This window comes from Gallus gallus, chromosome 2 (genome assembly GCF_016699485.2).
Source record: "Gallus gallus isolate bGalGal1 chromosome 2, bGalGal1.mat.broiler.GRCg7b, whole genome shotgun sequence".
In the NCBI taxonomy this organism is placed as follows: Eukaryota; Metazoa; Chordata; class Aves; order Galliformes; family Phasianidae; genus Gallus; species Gallus gallus.
Window position 1 is genome coordinate 45,885,653 of NC_052533.1, and position 22,445 is coordinate 45,908,097.

At 39.3% G+C, this 22,445-nt stretch overlaps 1 protein-coding gene across 4 annotated transcripts in view; it reads right to left on the minus strand.

The window, feature by feature from the left end:
- Positions 1 to 22,445, minus strand: part of TRANK1 (tetratricopeptide repeat and ankyrin repeat containing 1) — a 52,103-nt gene that overhangs the window by 15,131 nt on the left and 14,527 nt on the right. For all 4 annotated transcript variants that reach the window (XM_004939508.5, XM_046931360.1, XM_004939507.5 and 1 more), the window contains 13 exons: positions 22,268 to 22,391; positions 21,084 to 21,234; positions 20,690 to 20,808; positions 19,340 to 19,423; positions 17,079 to 17,217; positions 15,905 to 16,036; positions 13,959 to 14,129; positions 11,128 to 11,280; positions 10,513 to 10,764; positions 9,522 to 9,698; positions 4,600 to 7,473; positions 3,784 to 3,983; positions 3,199 to 3,336 (listed from right to left, as the gene is read on the minus strand). In XM_004939508.5, coding sequence (XP_004939565.2) covers positions 3,199 to 3,336; positions 3,784 to 3,983; positions 4,600 to 7,473; positions 9,522 to 9,698; positions 10,513 to 10,764; positions 11,128 to 11,280; positions 13,959 to 14,129; positions 15,905 to 16,036; positions 17,079 to 17,217; positions 19,340 to 19,423; positions 20,690 to 20,808; positions 21,084 to 21,234; positions 22,268 to 22,391 — 4,714 coding nt within the window. The remainder of the gene's footprint in view (positions 1 to 3,198; positions 3,337 to 3,783; positions 3,984 to 4,599; positions 7,474 to 9,521; positions 9,699 to 10,512; positions 10,765 to 11,127; positions 11,281 to 13,958; positions 14,130 to 15,904; positions 16,037 to 17,078; positions 17,218 to 19,339; positions 19,424 to 20,689; positions 20,809 to 21,083; positions 21,235 to 22,267; positions 22,392 to 22,445) is intronic.

Genomic DNA, 22,445 nt, shown 5'->3' on the forward strand with positions numbered 1-22,445 from the left:
TTTGGGAACATACAGGAACCATGTCTGTACTGTGACTCCTCTGTGTATTGCCACTATTGTACCACACTTCTCTTGTGATTACAGCAAACCACTGAATTAGTCTTCTTAATCCAAATCACATATAGCACCATATATATCAGCCATCATTTGATATTAAACATGAAATCCTCGTTGGACAGATAATAAACTTGCAGCTAAAGCTCATCAAGGAGTACATCAGTTTATCCTCACCATGGACAAGGCTCAAGCTGTGGTCCTATGAACAAAGATTCTTCTACAAACCCCAACACTGCAGCAGGCAGACTCACCATGCCTGCTCCCTGCCAGCCTGGGACAGGGTTCAAATACAGTATGAAAATGCTGACAAGTTGCAAACTGCTGTGCTAAAATGTGCCATGTAAGAAATGTTGAATAAATCCAAGCCTGAAGATTAGGATGAGCTGCTGCCAAGTTTCTGTGGTACTACAGGGCTTACGAGCTCAGTGAGTCAGTGAGTTGCAGGCAGGCTGGCCCACAACTCACTGACCTCATCCCAGAAGCACCAAGGAGACCTGCAGCAAGCAGTATCCAGACAAGCAAAGGCAAGCAGCTTCTGTCCTTTGGATAGTGCATTTAAGAGGCACTGAACCACTGACTTGGTAGGAAAAGGCTGTGGATTATGAAAAGGGACATCTGGGACATTACCTTTCACAAACAAATCATCTCTGGTGATGTAAGTCACGATGGGCTGGAGCCCATGGACAAAACAAGGGGGCTAAAGCCATGGGGGTGGAACCACCAGTAACCTGTATAGGTTTATGTTCTCACCGTCACTGCACATTCACAAGATCTAGTCAGTCATGAAATGAATTTATTTAGGCTCAGTGTGCAGTATTGGTGATTGCTAGTGCTGGTCTGAGCCACAGGGTAGATCTTTAGTCACCAACACAGCCCCCTCCGTCGAAGAAGAAGGGTTAAAGAAGAGCAAAAAGATATTCATGTGGAATATCTATAAGAGTCTGGTTGGATTGTATTGGATTGTGAGACAGGTACATGTGAGTAAATATGAGCCTGCAAATATGCACAAACTTGCTTAAATGTACATTCAGCATGGCAGCAGATTTCTGTTGTGCCCTCTCATGCCACGCAACAAATGCCAGATCCCAGTAACACCTTTTTGCAGGTTCCTGATCCTGCACAAAACTAATGCAATAGAAAATCATTTTCTAAAATGTTGTGTTAATTTGATTCCCTTTTTGGTGTTTAAAGGAAAACTGACTACAAAGTGCTAAGTTTGTGCCACAAACTTACAAATACTCTCATATAACTAAAACAGCTTTGTTTTCAGCAGCCTGGAGCCCTAAGCTACCCAGCAAAAATGTAGGACATTTGGCAAAACCCATTTTGAAATTCTGGTTACAATAAATCATCAGTCAAACCCTTCCCAAGCCTGTCACAGATTATAAGATGACAGCCAGATAATGGTGTAAGTTTGTGTTTTAGAGGTTTGGCAATTTTTTACTTTTAGATTCTTCATTTAAATCTGCATCTTGAAACAGAACTCATTCCAAATCTCATTTTCAAGTCCCATAAAAACCAAATCAAGCAAATGATAAAGAGAACACAGCAACATTTGCTGTTTTCACAACAGTTCAGAGATTCACCTTTTCAAATCAGAAAACCTCAGTGTGAACTTTTCTTCCCTGCTTGTTTAACTACTCAAATCAACTCAAATTCTCATGACTTGCCAGAAAACTGAATATTTATATGAAAGCAGCTCTCCTGGTCTGACATAGATCAGTCTAACTAAATTAAAATGCCCAACATGTTAAACTCTGGATTCTGCTATTAGTTCTTGTTTTTCTAAGCTCAGCTCACATCATTCAAAACATATCAACTTTAGGAAATCTGTCATGACAGCCAGTATCGCAATGTCCCTGAATCTCAGTAAGCCACATTCAAGTAATTTACATCAAGCTCCCTCTTTTCACCCTCACCACATTGTGCTTACTTTATGAGAAACCAGCAGCAAGCTGCCCTCAGTTTTATTTTATACATCTGTGGTTTTCAGTTGCTGCAAGTCATGTCTGAAACACTGTTCTGAGGACTCTAGCCCAGAAGGCATCCGCAAGAGAGAGATTCACACAATATTTAATTGCATGGTAACTCAGTCATGGGTGTTTATAAGTCTGCAGACACCTTCAGTAAGGCTATTGTCTACTACCTGGCCACAGAGGTTCAGTGATGCTTCAGCAACAAGTGAGATTGCTGTGGTCAATAGCTCTTTGTGGGGAGCCCTGAGGTTGCGTCCCTCTGAATGACAACTCTCTCAGATATATGGTTTGATTTTTGGTAGCCTTATGTGAAACCCGGAGTTGGACTTGATGATCCTTGTGGGTCCCTTCCAACTCAGGACATTCTACGATTTTGTGACCTCCACTAGGCCTGGTGCTACTGGAAAACCTGGGCAGGATCTGAGCTTCCTGGAGAACCACAAAAGGGAAAAAGGGACTAGATAAAAACCTCAGCACCTCCAGGAAAGAAAGCCTTCTTCATCCAAGGCCATTCTAGGGAAGATGGTCTCTGCTATAGACTGTTAGACCTTCCAGTTTTCGGAGTTAAGCCACAGACTGCCATAGAGCATACTTCCCTTGTAACACACACACTACTTGCTTCTGAACACAGCTGTTTTACTAAACTTTCTGTTAAAACAAAACCAAAACAAAACAGCATTCAATTTATTTCAACTTTTCACCAGCTGACAAATGATTTCAAGTCTGTAAACTATCACACCAAAAAAATCACTCTCTGAACACAGTAATGATGCAAAGCAGGGGATCTAATGTGCTTTTTCAGGTCCCAGCAGCCTAGTATAAGGTAAAAGGTAAGTAAGGATAGTAGAATGTCACTCCAACTGCTCTGACCTCAACACGTCACAGGCAAGGAAGGACATGCTGCAAGCTAACAGTATTCTTGGCAAGTGGCAGAAGTGTGATCCCTAAGGCTCTCTGTGAAATTGCAACAGCCAGTCTGAAGAAAAATGCAGAACTGGGGGAAGTCAGGCTCACTTCATAAAACTCTGAGTCTGTTTTCTACTGTGATGAAACTACCTGTCTTCAGAGGAAACTGTGAATCCTTCCCCAGCTGGAAAGCCAAGTAGATCACACGTAAAATCAATACATTAAGAAAAAAGGCAGAAAAGGGATAAGAATTAAGTACCTCTGAGTCTGTGAAAAAGTTGTAAAGGAGTACATCATCAAATTCCAAGCCCTTTGCTTCATAAACTGTCAGTACAAGTGCCAAACTGAGTTCCTCGGGTATCTTCTCCTTTGCTGTTTCATTTGCAACTAATACTACCTATAGTAAAATATATTAATAAAAATAACATGTTATAAAGCCACAGACAGAAGACATACAAACATGTCAAGATAATGCAAGAGGTTTCCCAAAACCAGGCAGCATTTAACAGAGACATTCCAGCACGCTACACAAAGCTGCCCCTAGAAGACTGACAAATGTGTGGTATGAGGGGACAGTTCCAGATCTGGTGTCAGCCAATTTGGAGTTAGAAAAGAATGGGACAAGAATCACCTGATGCAATAAAGAGCAGATAGAGTCAGAAATGCATTAAGAAGAAAGAAAGAGAAACCAATAAAACAACTGTTTCAGAGTTTTAAAGGCATAATTTATCAGTAAAATGGAAGGGGTTAAAAAAAGCTGTGGGCAGCCCATATAAAGTGATTATTTATTTAGCAGCACAGCTGGAACAATCTGCAAAAAGCCGTATACCTAAGAAAAGCAAACCTGATGTGCTCCAAATTCAATAGGCTGTGTTTTCCTTTTGTTGCCCCTCAGCAGAATTGCCAGGTCACTGAAACTGCAGGACTCCAAGACCGTAGGCTTCGGTCCATCAAAGAGACCACAGTCCTTTGGAAGCCGATCAAAAGATTCTGGGAAATAGTACTGAAGCAAATCAACCACTCCAGATGCAAGGCTGAGAATACCTACAATAAGCAGAATTTGGTTTTGAAGTTCAGACCGTCTTGTACTCTCTTGCAAAGACACTTAAAAGATTTTGTTAAAATTCTGACCATAAGAAGTATAATTACAAAAACAAACATGAGTGAGAGAAGAAAGAAGCTGTAAGGCCCACTTCGTGTTTCTGATTATTTTGAGTAGACCTCATTCTTGGGCCTGTAAAGATCAGGAAGTGTTCTGCAAAGACTTAGCACTGCCCTCCTCACAAAATGAAGGTCAAATGCAAAACTAATATGAGAAGTAGAAGTAGATCATGAATTCTGCAAAATCTAGCAGTTTCAGGAAGGAAAGGAAGTGCATACAAGTTCATATGATTACTTTTTGAGAAGTTACCTTTAAATCAAACAGACAAAACATGCATTAAGCATGACTGTTCAAAACATTACAATTTTAATAACATTTGTTTGTGTTTTTCCAGTCGTCACATCGAAAGACAAAAAAGGTAAACATCTGATCTCTTAAAAAAAAAAGAACACAAAAAACCCCAGCTGATTGAAGATGCTTTGAAATGGCCAATAGCAAACCTCAAACGTTAGTGATATCTGAAAAGCACAAGCTGATAAAATAAATTTCATACTCTACCTGAATGAGACCTGTAGTTTTGGTACAATTGATATATCCTTTTCGGTTTTCTAACACGCTGCTTCTTGTCCACGGTGTTTTTGCTTGCATAATGAAACAGTGACCTCAGATCACTAAACCGGAAAGCAACTCCTTTCATTATGCTCTGGGCAGTGTCACCAGTTAGGAACATGGAATTAGGGTCATTGATGCATTTCATTAACAGTGCTAGCTCAGCCTGGGTGAAATCCTGAATCTCATCACCATAAAACTCATGGATGGACCATGGCAGCTCCCCAAGTTGTGAGAGCCTTTGAGATAAGTTATACAGCAAGTCTTCCTCGTCAAAGTAGCCTCTCTGAGACCTTATCTGTTGATAAAGACAAAAGAGGTGATAGATTTCACTTCTATCTTCTGTGAAGTTTGGTGATCTCTTCCGGCCTAGTTTTTTGTACTGCTCCTCAGTAAGTTTACCTCCGAAGCAACTCAGTGCCTCAAAAGAGCCTTTCAGAAAGGACTTTATTTCTTTCCAAACAAGTGCAGGATTGTACAAGCTTTTACCTTTTATCATTTTTGGCCAAATTTCATTTGCAAATAAATCATAAGTCACAAAAGTCCGTGGGTCACTCTCCCTAGAGTATCCATCAGCAGTTCTTTCCTCATCACCATCTTCGGCTTCAGCATTACACTCTTCATCTTCATCTTGCCAATTTGGTATCACCAACTCTTCCTGGGGACTCCAACCAACAATGGTTCTCTTAAGGCTCCCGTCTTCATTCCTCGGAAAAAATGGGTCAGGCAGAGATGCATCCAGTAACAGCAACAACTGCTTGGAGGTGATGAACAGTGGGAAATTTTCATCTTTAACATCTTGCAGTCTATGAACATTTGGCTCCAGAGGCTTGAAATGACTGGTTACCTTAGAAGACTTGCTAAGTTCAATGAAATTCTTCTGAACTTCTTGGCACAAGACGGGATTTTTTGTTACAAAGATCTGGTGCAGATGCTCCAGTGTGTTTGGTTCTTCTGAATTACACTTTTGGCCTTCTTCATGGTCATCACATGGACTTGTTTCTGCATCACTTGTGCCCGTAGCAACTTCTTCATCCTCACTGTCCTGGTCTTGCTCCTCACTCACCTGCTCCTCACTTGAATCATCATTGTCCTGTTTTTCTTCACACTCTTCATTCTCTAACCTAGCTTTTTCAACATCGCTACACTGCCTCTGTCGCCAAGTTTGCCTCTCTAGCAGAGGACTATTTGCCATGGTGGATTTTTCCCAGTATGAATAAAATTTCTTCCAAAGCCTATACAAGCAGCAAGTCGTCTTCCCTGTCCCGCTTCGCCCAATTAAAATGATTGGTTCCATGGGCTTTGGATTGAGGTCAATTACTGCGTACTCTAATTCCCCAACTCGGAAAGGGTACTCAACAGCAGAATGTACATCATTTATAATGTTAAGTGCCATGTTAGTACTGAAGCTGTGAAATTTCATTATATTGTATTCCATTTCTGCTGCACTGGCTGGAGGGAAATACTCAGGAATAGTATGTTCTTTTGATTTTTCTCTCTCCAAGTCTTCAACATAACAACGTGGAACACGCTTATGCATTGTCACGTTGTAGTTCTGATGCCCTTCATTTATGCCTTTGAGCTTTTTCCTTAAGATGCAAGATAAGCCACGATTGTAGGACAAGCATATATTATCTAAAACACGGTTCAGCTTGCAGTGATCAAGAACAATGGCCCAAATTCTGATCATTTCTGTGTAAACTCTTCCCGATTTTTCTGGAAGACTTTTTGTCTGTTCTGTCTCCATAATCTTTTCTGCACTCTCACTGCAACGAGGAGAAAAGTCAATCGCAAGTTCCCATAGCATTCTTGCACCTTTGCCCAGTTTGGCTTCATAAAGCTGGATATCAGCTTTTAAATGCTTCAGTGGCTTCTGAAGACCCTTAGTCCATTCCCCATTGCCAAGCCTCTTAATTGTCATTATAGTTTTAGTTTTCAGATAATGAGGTACATCTTTGCTGCCTAAGGTCTTCAGTGCTTCAGGAGTGCACTCTATTTCCCAAGTCATGTTATCGAACTCCTGCACATATGCCTCAATGTCCAGAATCATCTCTTCGTCTGGTGCTTCCTTCTCTCCGTTAGACAGGCCCACACTAAATTCCTGCACTCCCTTCTTTTTCTCCCTGTCATCTCCTCTACCTTCAGAATAAACTGCACTTCCAGAAAGCTGTAAAGATGCACTTTTTCCCTCTTCCAAATTGGTCTGGCCTGAAGATTGTTTTTGTACCACAGAATTATCCTTCCTCAGGGCATCACCCCATTTCAACTGCTGAATTAGAGCTGCAATTTCCTGCACTAGACTTTCCTGCATAGTTAAGGGATTCTTTATCTTTTCCATTTCCTGCTTTGATAACTGATCATTTTTTGTCTTTACAGAAGACTGAGTTTTTACATCATTACGTGCTGTGTTGCCGGATGGTACTTTTAATAAGGACCCAGAAGACGAACGTCCTGCATTCTTTGGCTGTGACACATCAGAAGCTGGAGTAGGCTTAGGTGTTTTAACCAACTGCCCTGCTATATCCTGCCGGTACTTCTTCTTCTCTGATACAGCAGTATTCCAGGCAAGTAGCAGTGGGTCATTTTTCTTAATTCTGTGCCTCACGTCTCTTCCTAATTTGTTCTTTATATTAAAATTAACATCAAATTTTGCCAATGAATCCATTATTCTCTTTGCCTGCTTTGAAAATCCTCTCTGAAAAATAACATGCATCACTGTATTTCCATTATCATCTTGTACGTTCGGATTAAGATACGGAAAGTCAGAAGGTCTTGAAGCAAAGAGATCAAGCAGATAGTTCAGGATGTTTATGCCAGTGCCATCTGAAAGCAAGAAAAAAAAAATTAGTTGCTTACAATGTTGCATGGTAGGCCAACAATTTTTAATGCTTTTGTTACTGCAATATCAATTTGCTTTCAAAAGACAAATTCTACATCTCATGGTTTTAAAACAAGCTTGTTTGAAATAGCTCAAAACAGCTTTTCTAATATTCAGAAGAAATCATACAGTGGCAGCAAAGCTTTAAAAATCTCTAGTTTTGCAGCCGCTTATGGAGCATCAGTCAATTTCATTCCTTTTTCAGCCTCCAAGTCATCTTCCAATATCAGCCCTGACAGCTACCAAACAGAGGATGGTGACTCTGGTCATCCAGAAAAAAAGCAGCTCTGATACTACCCAAGGGTCATCTGGTTCATTTTATTACACTACCCAGAAGGAATCTGCAGCAGATAGTTTTGAGTTACGTAACTAACCTGTGGCAAATCCCAACTATTTCCTGATACCTGAAGTTCCTAGTGTAATTTCTTACTAAATAAGATGAGCCCGATACTTCTTTAGGAAAAAAAAAAAAAAAAAAAAAAAGAAAGGAGAGAGAAAAAGAGAGAGAAGGAGAGAGCAAGAGAGTGCTAATGCTACAGCGTTCCAGTTTTAATCCAGGTAACGTATATGACTTAATCCAGATAGTATACCTGAAACATTTATTTCCTAATGAAAATAGTGATCCATCAAAATCATTATAGAGGAATTTCACCTCAAAAACCTTGCACAGTGAAAAATACTTAGAGAAGATACCAAGTTTAGACTGCTTACTCTTGATCTATAGTCTACAACTGACCTATGTTTTTAATTTCTATAAAGCTATTAATGGAATGTGTGTGTGTTATAAATGAATAAATACAGTGCCTTAAAACATTTTAACCCTTCAAGTCAGAAATGCATTTTTTACTAATTTAAAATTAAACCTAGATTCGAGACTTAATTTGACAGATTTTCAGATTTTCTTACATGTTTATGTAAGCCCTACAGTCCTTTCACTCACTTCTCTGAACAAAACTCTGCTTGAGTTACAACTGAACAAAAACAGTCAAATGGATTTCAGATGTCACTGTCAGATGTCCTTCAATGTCTGCTGCTATGGCCCTGCCTTTTCCTTTGTTTCTTCCCAGATACTTCAAATTTAAACTATTCCCATCTAGTACAGATTTTATAGGCTTTCAGAGAGGAGCTTTGCTTTCTAAATCAGCTTGATTAAATAATAATACAGTCAGAAAAAAAACAGGAAGTGATGGAAATGTTACAGCTGCCTCAATCCCATCAATCAATTGACCAGCCATCAACTCTCCTCACAGCTCCAGGCACTGCAAATTAAAAGCAGAACATATTAGCTTAATAAAGGTTTGTCCATATCCTTTGGCCTACAAACTCTGGGGACTGAGATACAGTCAAACATCCTGGTCTGCTGCCTCTGCTATGAAAAAAAACAGCAGAGAAAGTGGTAGTGAGCTGGACAGGTAAGAAATGAGATCATGAATCATCATATCACAGAATACCTCAAGTTTGAAGAGACTCATAAGGATTATTGAGTCCTACTCAAGGGTCCACACAGGACCACTCAAAAATCAAACTGTATGTCTGAGAGTGCTGTCCAGACCCTTCTTGAACTCTTGCAAGCTCGGTGTCATGACCACTGTCTTGGGGAGCCTGTTCCAGGGTCTGGCCACCCTCTGATGAAGAACCTTTTCCAATATGAACTTCCCCTGACGCAGCTTAATGTCATTCCCTTGAGTCCTGTCACTGTTACCAGAGAGAAGAGATCCATATCTGCCCCTCCGCTCCCCCTATGAGGATGTTGTAGGCTACCATGAGGCCTCCCCTCAGTCTCTTCTTCTCTGGGCTGAAGAAACCAAGGGACTTCAGACACTCCTCAAACATCTTCCCCTCTAGATCTTTCACCATCTTTGTAGTCCTCCTTTGGACACTTTCAAGTAGTTTTATGTCCTTTAGGTATTTCCAGCATTTGCTGTGAAAATGAGTGATGCCATCCTGCTAGAGATGTTTGTGTCCCCTAAACTTAGGCACACAAAAATTTTACCTCTTTTATCTAAACAGATGTGAACTGCAGCATGCAAAGGAGTATCTCCTTTTGCAAAGGAGATATTTCGAGGATCTGCACCCTTGGTCAGAAGCAAATACACCAGTTCAATGTAATTCTTTTTCAGGCAGATTTGTAGCGGTATTTCAGATTTGGCTCCAGTCCCGTCTGGCAGAGCTAGTGTGAAAGACAAGAAAATAATAGGGGTTAAATACAATAAACCAGATCTGCAAACTACAGAAAGTGCTTGTCAGAGAGATGTACAGATTGATTGCTGAGCAGGCAGAAAGAGTTTTTGAGAATGAAAACTTCAGAATATCCTCTGATCTCCCAATAATCTACGCAGCCAGTCCTCCTGTTGCAGCAGGAAGGCAGACAGGCCAGAACATATCTTCTTTAAGTCAGTCACTGAATGAAACAAGAAATCTCCTTGCAGCCCCAGACAGTCACAAGGCTGCAGCAGGACCGTGTGTCCCTAATTTATAGCTGGTATCAAGTTATAACATGAAGTGAAAAATGGCAGAGTAATTCTAGGAATAAACCATATGCAAAATAAGAAAAATGATCATGTTCACAGTGACTGAAAAAAAGATACTTGGTCATGCCCTTGAACTCAATGAAGTAGCCAGTTACTTGTGACATGACAAGAGACTTAACCCCAAGACTGTGAATCACATTTTCTATCAGGCTCAGGACAGGGGAATTAAAGCCCGAGAAAACTATAAGCAAAGGAACAACAAGAATCTTTGGCCTTTTACCTTCTAATCTAACTCTGACAGCCAAAGCTCGTTTGAAAAACATCTTCCATCCTACACAGCCCTAATAGGTTTTCAGTGTAGCAGGTGCAGCAAATGTACTGCACCTCAACAAGCTTCAGCAATTATACAGAGCCACAAAAACTATGCTTTCATATTTCTGAAACTGTGCTGCTCCAAACATGCAAAAGAAGACATCCTATCTTTTTAAAAAATAATATTCTAATTTTTTTCACCTCCTCTTTCTACCAAACATCTTATGAGGTGGACTCGCTCATCCAATCTGTCACACTGCTGAATAATGCTGCCAATGTCAACATCTGAAAGACTGCAGGCTTTTAGGAGTCCTCCATCTGATGCGTTTTCCCCATTGGCTTTCCCTGTTAGCAACAGCAAAACTTCATGCCACATTTGCTTCTTCAACAACAGTTTTACGATGCTGTTAGCACAGGCTTGGGAGATGTTGCAAACCACCCCGTCAGGAATTTCTGCAAGACAAACAGGACAAAATAACTCACTCAAAAACAGACAGTAAAATCCATCACAATATAAACAAATTTCAGAATAATGAGCTCATTAAATTCAAAGCACAGAACAGCAAAATTCTACACTTGCATCCTTTTGTCTTTATGCTGACAGACAAATCAGTTTGAACACATTTATTCATCACACTGAATTTCTGTGCATATTATGATGGGTTTTCACTGCAAAATACAGCACTAAAAATATGTAAAAGCACTCTGTTCCAGTAATATCAATTGTAGAAACACAGACATGAAGGAAGGCTAAGAGAGCAAAAACTGTACATTAGCATCAAAACAATTAAGAGGAGAAACGGGAACTCACTGTACCTTTCACAGAAGAAAGCAGTTTCAGAAATCTTTGAAACACATCTTCTTTCAATATATTTTTATGATGTAACCCATTTTCAAAACTGCAGAACTTGACAAACTGTTCAAGAGCATCCAGGAAAGAATCAACTACAGCTCTTCTTCTATCTTCATCTGCAAAACATTACAGGAATTGAAAATCCAGTTCTTCGCGGTCATGTTTTCAGGGCAGAGTTGTAATACACTGTATTATTATATTTTGTATCCCAAAACACATTTGATAAACCCATTAAATACTCTTTACATTAATACATCAGGCTGAAAATTGCAATAGCAGACAAGCTGCTGTACATGCAGGCAGGACATTGCTGCATCGCAATAAGAATTTTCAGAGTAGATGACTAAGAACAGTAACACTTCCAGCATACATTTTTGATCAGATGCCCTGAGCTTGTCTGAATCTTCATTGGCATTTAACAAATACAGCCAAAGAGTAATATGCCCTTTTAAAGCTAAACAAACAAAACTGAACAACAAACAAACCCATCACAACAAAATGACACCTACAGGTTGAAGATACTTGGGTAATGGACAACTACTGATTTTAAATCATGTCCTAATAGCAGTTTTTAAATGAAAACCAAAAGACTTGGCATGAATTTCCTGTAATTTTCAAGGAATTTAAATACTTCAGAGATCAGACAAAACAGTAGCTTTCCCCCCTAGGACAAAGCAACAGATAAGCTAAGTCAACTTTTTAGCAACCAGGATTAACCCCAGCAGTAAAGCAGTGTCTTGTTCTCCAGTCTCTTGCTTCACATTAAACCTAGAGAACTCCTGGGGGCTGCATATTGTGGAAAATAAACTGACCCCCAAAATAAACACATTAAACCTAGAGAACTCCTGGGGGCTGCATATTGTGGAAAATAAACTGAGATACATGGAATACCAACCAAAACAGTTACCTCCATAAGGGCAGTGGTGTAAACCTGAGAACCACTGAGCTAAGACCTTCTCCAGGAGAAGGGCAAAAGATCTCTACAGTAAAGAGAGAAGAACTATGGGAATCTGCTTGCCAGGAGCGAGAAAACGCAATTGCAATGAAATACAAAGACTTCCAGTAAACTTATATGTAACATACAGTGAAATCAGAGATGTAGTCTACAAGCTTCACTTTTTTCTGAGTTTGATCTGCCTATGTAGGTCTTTTCCTCCATGCATGCCCTGAGATCTGTATAACACAAATAAGTACTGGTTTGAAAAGGGTATGCTTTGAGCTATTATGGTAATACCACTAATACAGACGTTACCTTGGCTAGTTAGTGCCAAGGAAAACATCATCAGGCACCAAACCATCTCAGAAAGACTGTACTGAAGAAATGGTTTTAAGAAGAGCAAAATCCATGTCTGGGGCTTAATAACCTTCTTTTAAATCTTTCCATCATGTGGAAAGGTAAGCTGCAGAACTTGCCTCTTCAGTTTCTGAACCTCTAAGTCCTGCAGGAACATCTTGCCTAACCGGCAAGTCAGCTCTCATGTGGATGTACACGAAAGCTCCTCCAAACAGCCTCCTACAACTGGATCCTCTGCTGGAAGTGTCTGTGCACCTCCCCCTCTCCTCCCCCCCAGTCTCCCTCAGAGCTAGAATATAAGCAGCAATCAAGCTGCCATGTTGCCAAGACAGCACTACAGTGACCCTCCAGTCCTGTGGGGAGACAGTTTCCCCATTTCCTGTCCTAACTGGAATCTCTCTGACTATACTGCAGTACAGGCAGCTCAGGCTTATTCCGTTTGTTAAGGAAGACAGGAAATCATCTAAGGGTTAGTCAGTATTGATAGTTTGACACTGGGGTTTTATTGTACAATTTGTATGCTTTCTCATTCTGATTAATTGATGTCAAAGTAAAATTCCCTGTTATTTCGGCAATCATGCTTCACACACCAGTTTCCAGAACAGAAAGTTACAAAGAACAGAGAACTCAGAGTCCTTTTCAGAACTGATGGGCTTTTATAAGAGTAGACTGAAAACCAGTTTAGAGTGTCAATTCATGAAATTCCATGTAAGCACTGGGAAAATTAAGATCAGCAGCTTTCCATAAGACAACTGGTCTTTCACAAATCGCCCAGAAATAACAGTAGTAATTTAAAAAATAATTTGTAGTTTGCCCTTACTTCAATAGAGTAACTAAATTTTAGGTCCTCTGCTTTGGTTATGAGAGGGTCTCCAATAGTCCATTCTGCTCCTCTTGTCCCTTATCATATGAAGAGATTTTAAGTTTCCATGTAACATGGCAGTTTCAGCTGCATATCACCCATGTGGATCAATGACAACTAAAACTTTCTGAACAAGGAGGATCTCTCATTAAAACATTATTCTATTTTCAAAATAGGTCATCATCTTCTCACATATATGTTCATCACCTCAGGGCTTCTCTTTTTGGTCAATATTTTTTCTTTATTTAAATCATTTTAAATATGTCACGGATGTTTTTACCGAACGTTTTATTTGCCAAACACTAAGGTGAAGGTAAATGGTCAAAACTGATAAAAGCATCAAAAAGATGCAGTTTCTATGGCAGGAGGGGAGCCTTGTGCTAAGGAAAAAAAATGCAGCAGTGGCTTATAGTAACTTCCAGCAACTTGTAATTATTAATTGCATGATACATTAAGAACGTTAGCTGGACAGCAGACACCTTCAGGCAAGGACAAAATGTTCAACGGTGACTCACCAGAGTGACAATTCATAGAGAAGGTTACATACTTTCTCACCTACTATTGCCAATTACAAATAAAGTAATTTTGCATCCAAAGGATATAATTTAAAAACAGAAAAAGCACAGTCCATACAGTACCTTCCAGTTCCACAGAGGAGGAAGTGTGTTTCTCAATGTGATTGCTGACTGCTTTGACAGCGTCAAAGTTTTTATTCTTTTTCAAAATATCTATGACGTTTCTTGACCGTGCATCTGGAATGGTAGGATCAACCCCAAAATTCAGAAGCATGAGCACATCTTCTGTTTGACCTAAAGCATCACAAGAAAAAGCATTAGAGGGGGAATAATTCTCATTGTTCAGAGGCTGCTTTGTTTTGTTTTCTTGTTTTCAGGTGGCACAATTTCTAGCATAATTTTAGTTTATAAACATATATATAAATTCATACAGTGTCTTAAGAATCGTTAGGTATTATCTCCAAAAGAAACTCAAAGAACTGTTAAAAAATAATCATAAACTCTATCTTTGTTATTGTAAGTTGGGAAATGGGAGCACTGAAACACAGTGAGCATCCCAAGAGCATCCCATTGGTCAGAGGCAGCATGTCGAAAGCCCCTCCTTCGTTATGCCCCAATCCTGCTCTCCAGTTTTTAGGCAAACTGCTCTGTACGTAAAGAGAAAGCAAAACAGGAGGCTTTTCTATTGTTTATAAGGTGACTTAACAAAACTGTCTATTTTACATATTCAAGCATGAATATGTACAGCTGCGTACTGATTTTCTTTCCTGTGCAGCAGAAAACACATTACTTTTGTGGTAATAAGCCTTGTAACAAACATTTCTAGTTTAACTAATGGTAAGCGTCATTGCTTTCAACAGAAGTCAATTTAAGTGTTCTGAAATGTTATACAGAATTACAGAACAGACAAAGACAATAAATATAATGGTGACTTAAAGCTTTGACACAGTGTTTAATAACTCTCGAAGATGAGAAGCTCTCTTCTTGCAACGTCCCACTACAATCCCAGGAAGCACTTTACAGCCCTGGAAGCAGCAGTACTGATCTTCCAACAGAACAGCTGGAAGAGCGCAGGAACACCAAATCATGTAACACAAGGGAAGATGAAGAAACGCTGAGCAAATAATTGTTAGGTCATTACAATTCCCAAGGCACAACTCCACAGAACACAATCTCTTTAATTGCATGTGCTGAAGTAAAAATCTGGATGAGGAAAGAGTGATGCAGACAAACACAGCTGTCGTGCTTTGTCTGTACAAGTCTTACCATGCAAGCTACCTTAGGAATTATTTTTTGTTAATGGATGGATGCAAGGGTTTTAATACATTTATAAACATATCTATAAATATATATATGGCCTCTTTCAGAAACACAAGAGTCTTATAGTAAAAGATGTTGCAAAAGAAGTATGGCTTCTTTCTAGGAAATGAAATTTGTTGGATGGACACTGCCTGCAACTCATTCATTCTACTATAGAGAGCCATCAGAACGTCGTTGTGTTCAACGACGTCAAAGAGTGTAGTTAGCTTGGAGTTGATGCTTGTTTCCTGAGGCCACCTAGTGGGCAGCGTAAGAAATACAAGGAAGAAAGCCAGGCTAAGTTAATGTGAAAGAAACCTCACAGAAAACTTGAAGGAAAGCATTTCATTTTTCATCTCTGACAACGTACATTGCTACTTAGGTTTTAAAGCTTCAACTAGTCAAAACAAACGAACAAGAAAACAAGAGAACAGAAAAACAGGATAGGTCTCTAGGAGGTCAAGGCACATTTAGATTTAAGAGGTCACTAAAAACTGCAAGGTACTTACTGGGAAGTCATAACCAATCAAATCAAGAAGCAAAAAAAAAGGTCACCAAATCAAGTATACAGACTTATAATGGAGTTACTGAAATTCTTAAATATAAGCTAAAATATAAGTTATTATGTTCATATAACAGGGCTTTCTCATTTTCTTCCTTGTATGCAGTAGTAAATACCAGGGTCTGAAATTTTCTTCCATTCTTCATTTTTTCCATATGAAAACAAACCACCACACAAGTAGGAATAAAGAAAAAAGAACTGTATTTACTGCGTTTCCGGGAATAGTCACTGGAAGATGCCACAATGTGCAGGAGAGTGCATCCATCTCTGTCTTGCTGGTTGATTCTATCCTTCAAGTCTGGCCTCTGAGACAGTAACCATCTGAAAATATGGTTCTTTTCTGAAATGATAAAAGAAAACATTTGTTAAAAATAGTAAATAGATGCAGTAGAATTAGATACTGTTTTTCCCCCTACGGAACGTAAAGATGCACCTGTATGAAACCTTTTCTCATAGATGGGGAGTAAGGGAGGTAAAAAAATAAGAAATAATGGCACGAGCCAGCTACAGTGTGGGAGACCTGACATTAAGTTCTACTGACTTTCAGCATGCACCACTTAGTTGACTCATGAATCTTTAGCACATATAGAAAATGTTGTTCCACACTGAGGTGGCAGGAAGAAATACTTTATTTTTGCCAAAGCTGGCATACCTAGGATCTGAAAGAACCTCGATCACACAATAGCTCCAAAACATAGAAGAGAACACTCATATTAGGTTTGTATAGCTAACAAGCACAGATAACAAATAAGAGAGCTTACACAATTCTTAAAATCACAGAATCATAGAATGGCTTGTGTTGGAAATGACCTCAAGGATCATAAAGTTCCAACCCCTCTGACACCATGCAGTGTTGCCAACCATTTCATCAAGTACTAGATCAGATTGCCCCAGGCCCCATGCAGCCTGGCCCCAAACACCTCCAGGGATGGAGCATTCACAGCCTCTCTGGGCAACCTGTTCCAGCACCTCACCACTCTCTCAGTAAAAAACTTGCTCCTGACATCTAATCTAAATCTCCTCTCCTTTAATTCAAAACCATTCCCCTTTGTCCTATCACTATCTACCCTTGTAAAAAGTTGATTTCCCTCATGTTTATAAACTCCCTTTAAATATTGGAAGGCCACAATGACACCTCCCCAGACCCTTCTCTTTCCCAGGCTGAACAAGCCCAGTTCTTTCAGCCTGTCTTCATAGGAGAGGTGCTCCAGCCTTTGGATCATCTTTGTGGCCCTCCTCTGGATCCTCTCCTAATGCTCCACATCTTTCGTGTGTTTTATTGATACATATAAAGTCATGCCTACATGATCTGATCTAATTATATTTGCTTTTTCTCTGAAGAAGACAACATTTGGTTCATTTTAGCAGTGGATGTCACTTACTTGCTTTGATACACAGTCTGATAACAGCATGAAGGGGATAAACTCCAATGGATTCAACTTTTGCCCCAATGGAAATCAGCCATTTGACTAATTCTGCTACATTTTGCATCGTCTCATCACATCCATACAACTCAAAAGTCTGATAACAAAGAAAAGAATTACAACACATTATTTTATATTCACAAAATATATTCTTTTAAAATCACATTTCCATGTTTTTTATGACGAGAATTGGTGGAACAGTAACAACCAAGTCGTATTCATTGTAAAATGAAACATTTACTATAGACATAACAGATCCAGTAGAAGTTCAAAGCAAATACATTTCTCCAACGAGATGTTCATGAATTTTGAAAGACTCTGCTCTGAAAAGCACTGAATTTGAAGCCTATTTTGTAATACATATTTCTGCATTTCTTCCCCGTAATTGATGTCAACTTTCTGCCATACAAGTCTATTAAATGTTGCTACATTCCAGTGCACATGTTGCTGTAACTAGATATTGTACTTTCTAAGCTCAGATGAGACAGCTTCTGCAAGCAGTTATCCTAAAGCAAGAAAAGACTGAAGAAACGTTTGAAATTGGAGAACAGGAGTTACTGACTGAGGGAAGGAGATATAGACAACCCAGGTAACATCTCATACAGCTCAGGAATTTCATCAATGGAAAGCAGGGCAACACCTCATTCTCTCATCCAGCCCAGGGAGCATCTAGCATTATTAAGACAGCAATGATAATAAAACTGTTCACACAAAGAAAAGCTGTTAAGTATGGATTTTACAGGAAAATTTACACACTAAGACTGAAAGCACACAGTCTGAGAAGAAAATGTTTGAACCAAAAAAGGGTGTTTTAACAGGGACTTAATGAGCATCAAGCAGTCTACAAGCAACAGGGACACTGACACAGGAACTCCGAAGGTGAGCAGAGGAAGCTCAGAGGGAAATTGAGACATCATGCCAGGAGGATCTGGTCACGAGGGGGTGCTCAAAAACAGTGTTTAGACATAATTTCTTCATTTGTGCCAGTCACTTTTTAAATAGCAGGCTTTGCACAGCCTTCCAACATCCACAAATAAATCTTTCTCTCTAACAGCTCAAGCCAAATTTTGACTGGCAAGTATTACTGTTTGTGCACAGTTACAAAAATAAAACACAACAAATTATAGGGTGGCAGCAGGGGAAGTTCCAGCTGTCAGAAAGCCACATTTTCCTCTAATTTTTGCAAAAGAGAAGCAGTGCTCATTGATCTTTCAGAGCCTGGACTCTGACCCACCTCTCTCTGCAACAAGCTGATCAAATTAATGAGGTATGATGGAGGGTAGCATGTAGTCCCATTTAAGCTCCTCAGCTGGCATTACCACAGCACACTTGTCCAATGCTAGCTAACCACGGCATGCTTGTGTAAACACATCTGCCTTGTAGAGGTCCACAAGAAATGCTTTACCTCAACTGTTATTAGAACAGGATGGACAACCACCGCATAAAAACAGATAGATGCACTGTGTACTGCCTTCAGAAACTCAACATGATACCACTACGGACACCAGCTGCTCCTTCACATGCACAAAGTGGGCACAGATTGACTTCTGCTGCTGGCAGATGCCATCGTCTCAGTGAAAGGCATTAGAATTGTGAGTACTTGGTCTATACATTTCCAACTTGCCCAAACCCCCTACATTATCTGGAAGGTAAGCCTTCAGGGAACCAGTTTAGCAGCCTGTGTCTAAAGCAACATACAAAAAATTTGGGTCACTGAGTAAAGAAAATCCAACACAGCAATGAGCTCAATTTCTCATAGTCAGATGCAGTATCATGAAGCAGTCCAGAAGCAAGCCAGCAAAACATAATACCACCATGTCCCAGGAATACTGAAAGTCATCCTGGTTGGAAAACACATTCAACTTAACAGATGTCAAACATTTTTCTACATTAAATCTAGTGTCAGGTTCCAGGTCTGACACAAATAGCTTGAGAGGAAGATGTCTTTTTGTGACCAATTAAAGGAAATACTAAATTGCATACAAAAACTATACAAATTAAAGATCCTTTTAATAATCAGATGAACCGAGACAAAACAGATGATTTAATATAATCATATATTATTTAATGTAACCATGTATTAGTTTTCATTTTATTTTATTTTTCATTTTATTTTTCTCTCATCTGCTTTAACCTTGCCCACAGGATGGAAAATCTCCCACTGAAGGAAACAGAAAAAAAAGAAATAGACACAAAACTTAAAAAGCTTGTCACTTTACCTCAAAGAGATTTTTCAGTGGTAACTGGTTGACTCTGAGATTGGTGGGCAAGTCTTTCTTCTTGGACAACAACAACAGAAAAGACTAGGAAAAAAACAATGGTGATAAGTGCACTTAGAAACTTTGTTTTTCACTGCATCATTAGACTTTGTAGGAGAGCAAAACATAGGCTAACAACATTTCAGATCTTTTTTTTTTAAGATTGTAACACATCACTGAATTTCCCTTTTCATTTATCAATTGAGTTAATGTATTTACAGTGGACTGTGGGAACCTATGGCCAATTAAAATCTCATCAGAAATAGAAACCACATGGAAAGGGTCATGTCCTAAAAGTATCTCCAGTACACCTTTGGCAGTGATCCTTTTTCAAGGATAAGAAAGAAGATCTATGTAATTACAGGCCTGTCAGTTCTACTTCAGTGCCTGATAAAATTACAGAGAAGATCATTCTGGGAGTTACTGAAAAACACATGAAAGACACTGCACTCACTGATCACAGCCAGCACAGGTTCATGAGGGGAAAGTCCTTTTCAAAGAATAATTTTCCTTTCACAGCAAGATTACACACCTAGCTGAACAAGGGAAGCCAGTAGATGTGATGGTTTTGGATTTCAGCAAAGCTTTCAGTACTGTTTTTCATGATGCGATGGGTGAGCTCAGGTTGGGCTCAAAGGCTTACAGTAAACAGGGTTACATCAGGCTGGCAGCCAGCCATTACTGGGGTTCCTCAAGGCTTCATTTTAGGGCCAGTTCTCTTCAGTGTTTTAATCAATGACTTGGATACATGACTTGAAGATGACTAAAGAAGTTTGAGGACAACACTATGCTGGGAGTAGAGTAGACTGTATTTTTCATACAGTCATTATTTAAAAAGAGGGTTAAAATGACTTTAGGTGATTCTCCTTCTGATTGTCCAAAATAATCCGGCTTTATTGAACAACTGTGTACTTCCACTGAGTGGATCTTTCATCCAAAAGAAAAAGACACTACAAATAAGCACATTTCTATCCCTTCAGTGTCTTCCAAGAATAATGGAGCCCCTAGGTGGAATCAAAACAGAGACAACAGCAAGAGACAAGTGCGATCTTAAGTTTGTTGTATCTCTTTGAGAAATGAATTTTGGAAATTATTTTGAACCAAGAATATTTTTCAAGTCTAAAAATCAAGACAATTGAACCACTAAAATTAATTGCTTTTTATCTTAGAGATAACACAAGCTTACCCTGAACCGGTACCAATGACTGCCTTTTTGTGCAGCAGTACTACACTACACTACACTTGATCTTAGCCAAAAGGTCAAGAAGTGAGTATGCAACGTTTGTTTTCTCTTCACAGGGACAGACTTACCTGCCACTTCCCTTTCTGAGCCAACTTTTCCATCACGGATTGCCATATCAGTGCATCAAACCTTGCACTGAAAATATAATCATATGCAGGGTAGAAAGTTGGAGGCAAGACTCGTTCATCTGCAAGATTAAGCAGTTGTGAAAAGTATGTAGTATATTCAGCCCTTTTAAAGTTGTGGCCTCCAACTAAATTACTTCACTGCAGAGTGACAGCTTTAGTATTAATACTCAGGAGAATGCTAATAAGGAGCAAACATCTTACTTCTTTAGCATGACAACCCTTGGCCACCAAGTACCTTTTTATCACCAACCAGTCTTCTTTAAACATGGAAAAAAAATGAGTCCATCACCACTGAAGGGTTCTTAAAATAATTAAGCTTTTAATTTGAGCTTACCATTGACACTTGTGAAGATTCCTGCTATAAAATCAGCAACTTGAGCTTGATCTACAGAAGCATTTAGAAGAGTCAAACCTCTATGAAACATACAAACCGCGTTATAAGCGTTTGATAACATGATCAGTGAGTGGCCAGCTCTATAATAAGCCTATGAAAAGAGAAGGACAAAAAAGACTGTTGTTGGGAAAATATTCAGAGAACTTGACAACAAAATCAGAGGGGTTGGAAAGGATTTCTAGAGATCATCCAACCTCCTGCTAAAGTAGGCTCCCTACAGCAGGCTGCACAGGTAGGCATCCAGGCAGGTTTTGAATGTCTCCAGAAGAGAATTCACAACCCCCCTGGACAGCCTGTTCCAGAAAAGTTAACAAAAAGTTATCATTTTCTCCTAAATTCTCTAAGTATGGTATAAAATGGCACACAGTGCTATTTTCACAGCTTCTCACACACACACCACCCAAAAAATGCAATCAAAATCCCTTGTAATTCACACTGTGCTACTGATTTCATTGTGAATGCTATGAAAGAGCAATAGATACAGATACACACAAAAAAAGATAGATAAAGCAGTAGAAAATATCTTGGAAAATAGCTAAAGGATGAGAAGACACACTGTTAGCAACTATCCTGGACAGAAATGCTTCTTGTCACAAGGTTCAGAATATACATTTATGTCATTATGTCACTGTTCAGTAGCGTTCTGCAGTATTTAAAACAATCCACGTGTTCTTTAGCCAATGGCACCTGAACACATTTATGTTCACCACTTAATTAGGTTTTACTATCTCAGACTCACAGCGGAATCAATTTGTTCAAAACATATCCTGATCAATCCTGAATCACCCAGGGTCCCCAGCATCAGAAGAACACATAAGATTTATTACTTGCTATCACCTCATCTGTGGCATTAAAAGAACAGTTATCTCCTTGAAAGCATTAGTACCTTTCCTGCTGTAATGAGAAACGACCAGCAAGCAAAAGAGAGCTGCTTCATTTTACTAGAAGTAGTATTACAATAATATTAGAAGTAATTTTGATGTTCACGTGCACAGCCGGATACTGATTCTGTAATTTTTATGCTATAGTACATCTTAAAAACAAAACACAACAAAAAGCAGATATTGACACTTGGTTTAAAACATAATACAGGCAAAAAATTGCCAGCCTAAACATGTGAATACCTTAACATACTGTGGATCCCAGCGTAAGCTCTCGAAGGCTGAAAGCATTGCTTCTCTCCATTTACCAAGATTGTACAAGCAAGTTGATTTGTTGCAGTATAATACAGCTATGTCCCCAGAACACCTAAAAAAAAGTTACCAGAAAAACTTCTTATTCAATTAAAAAAAAAAAAGGATG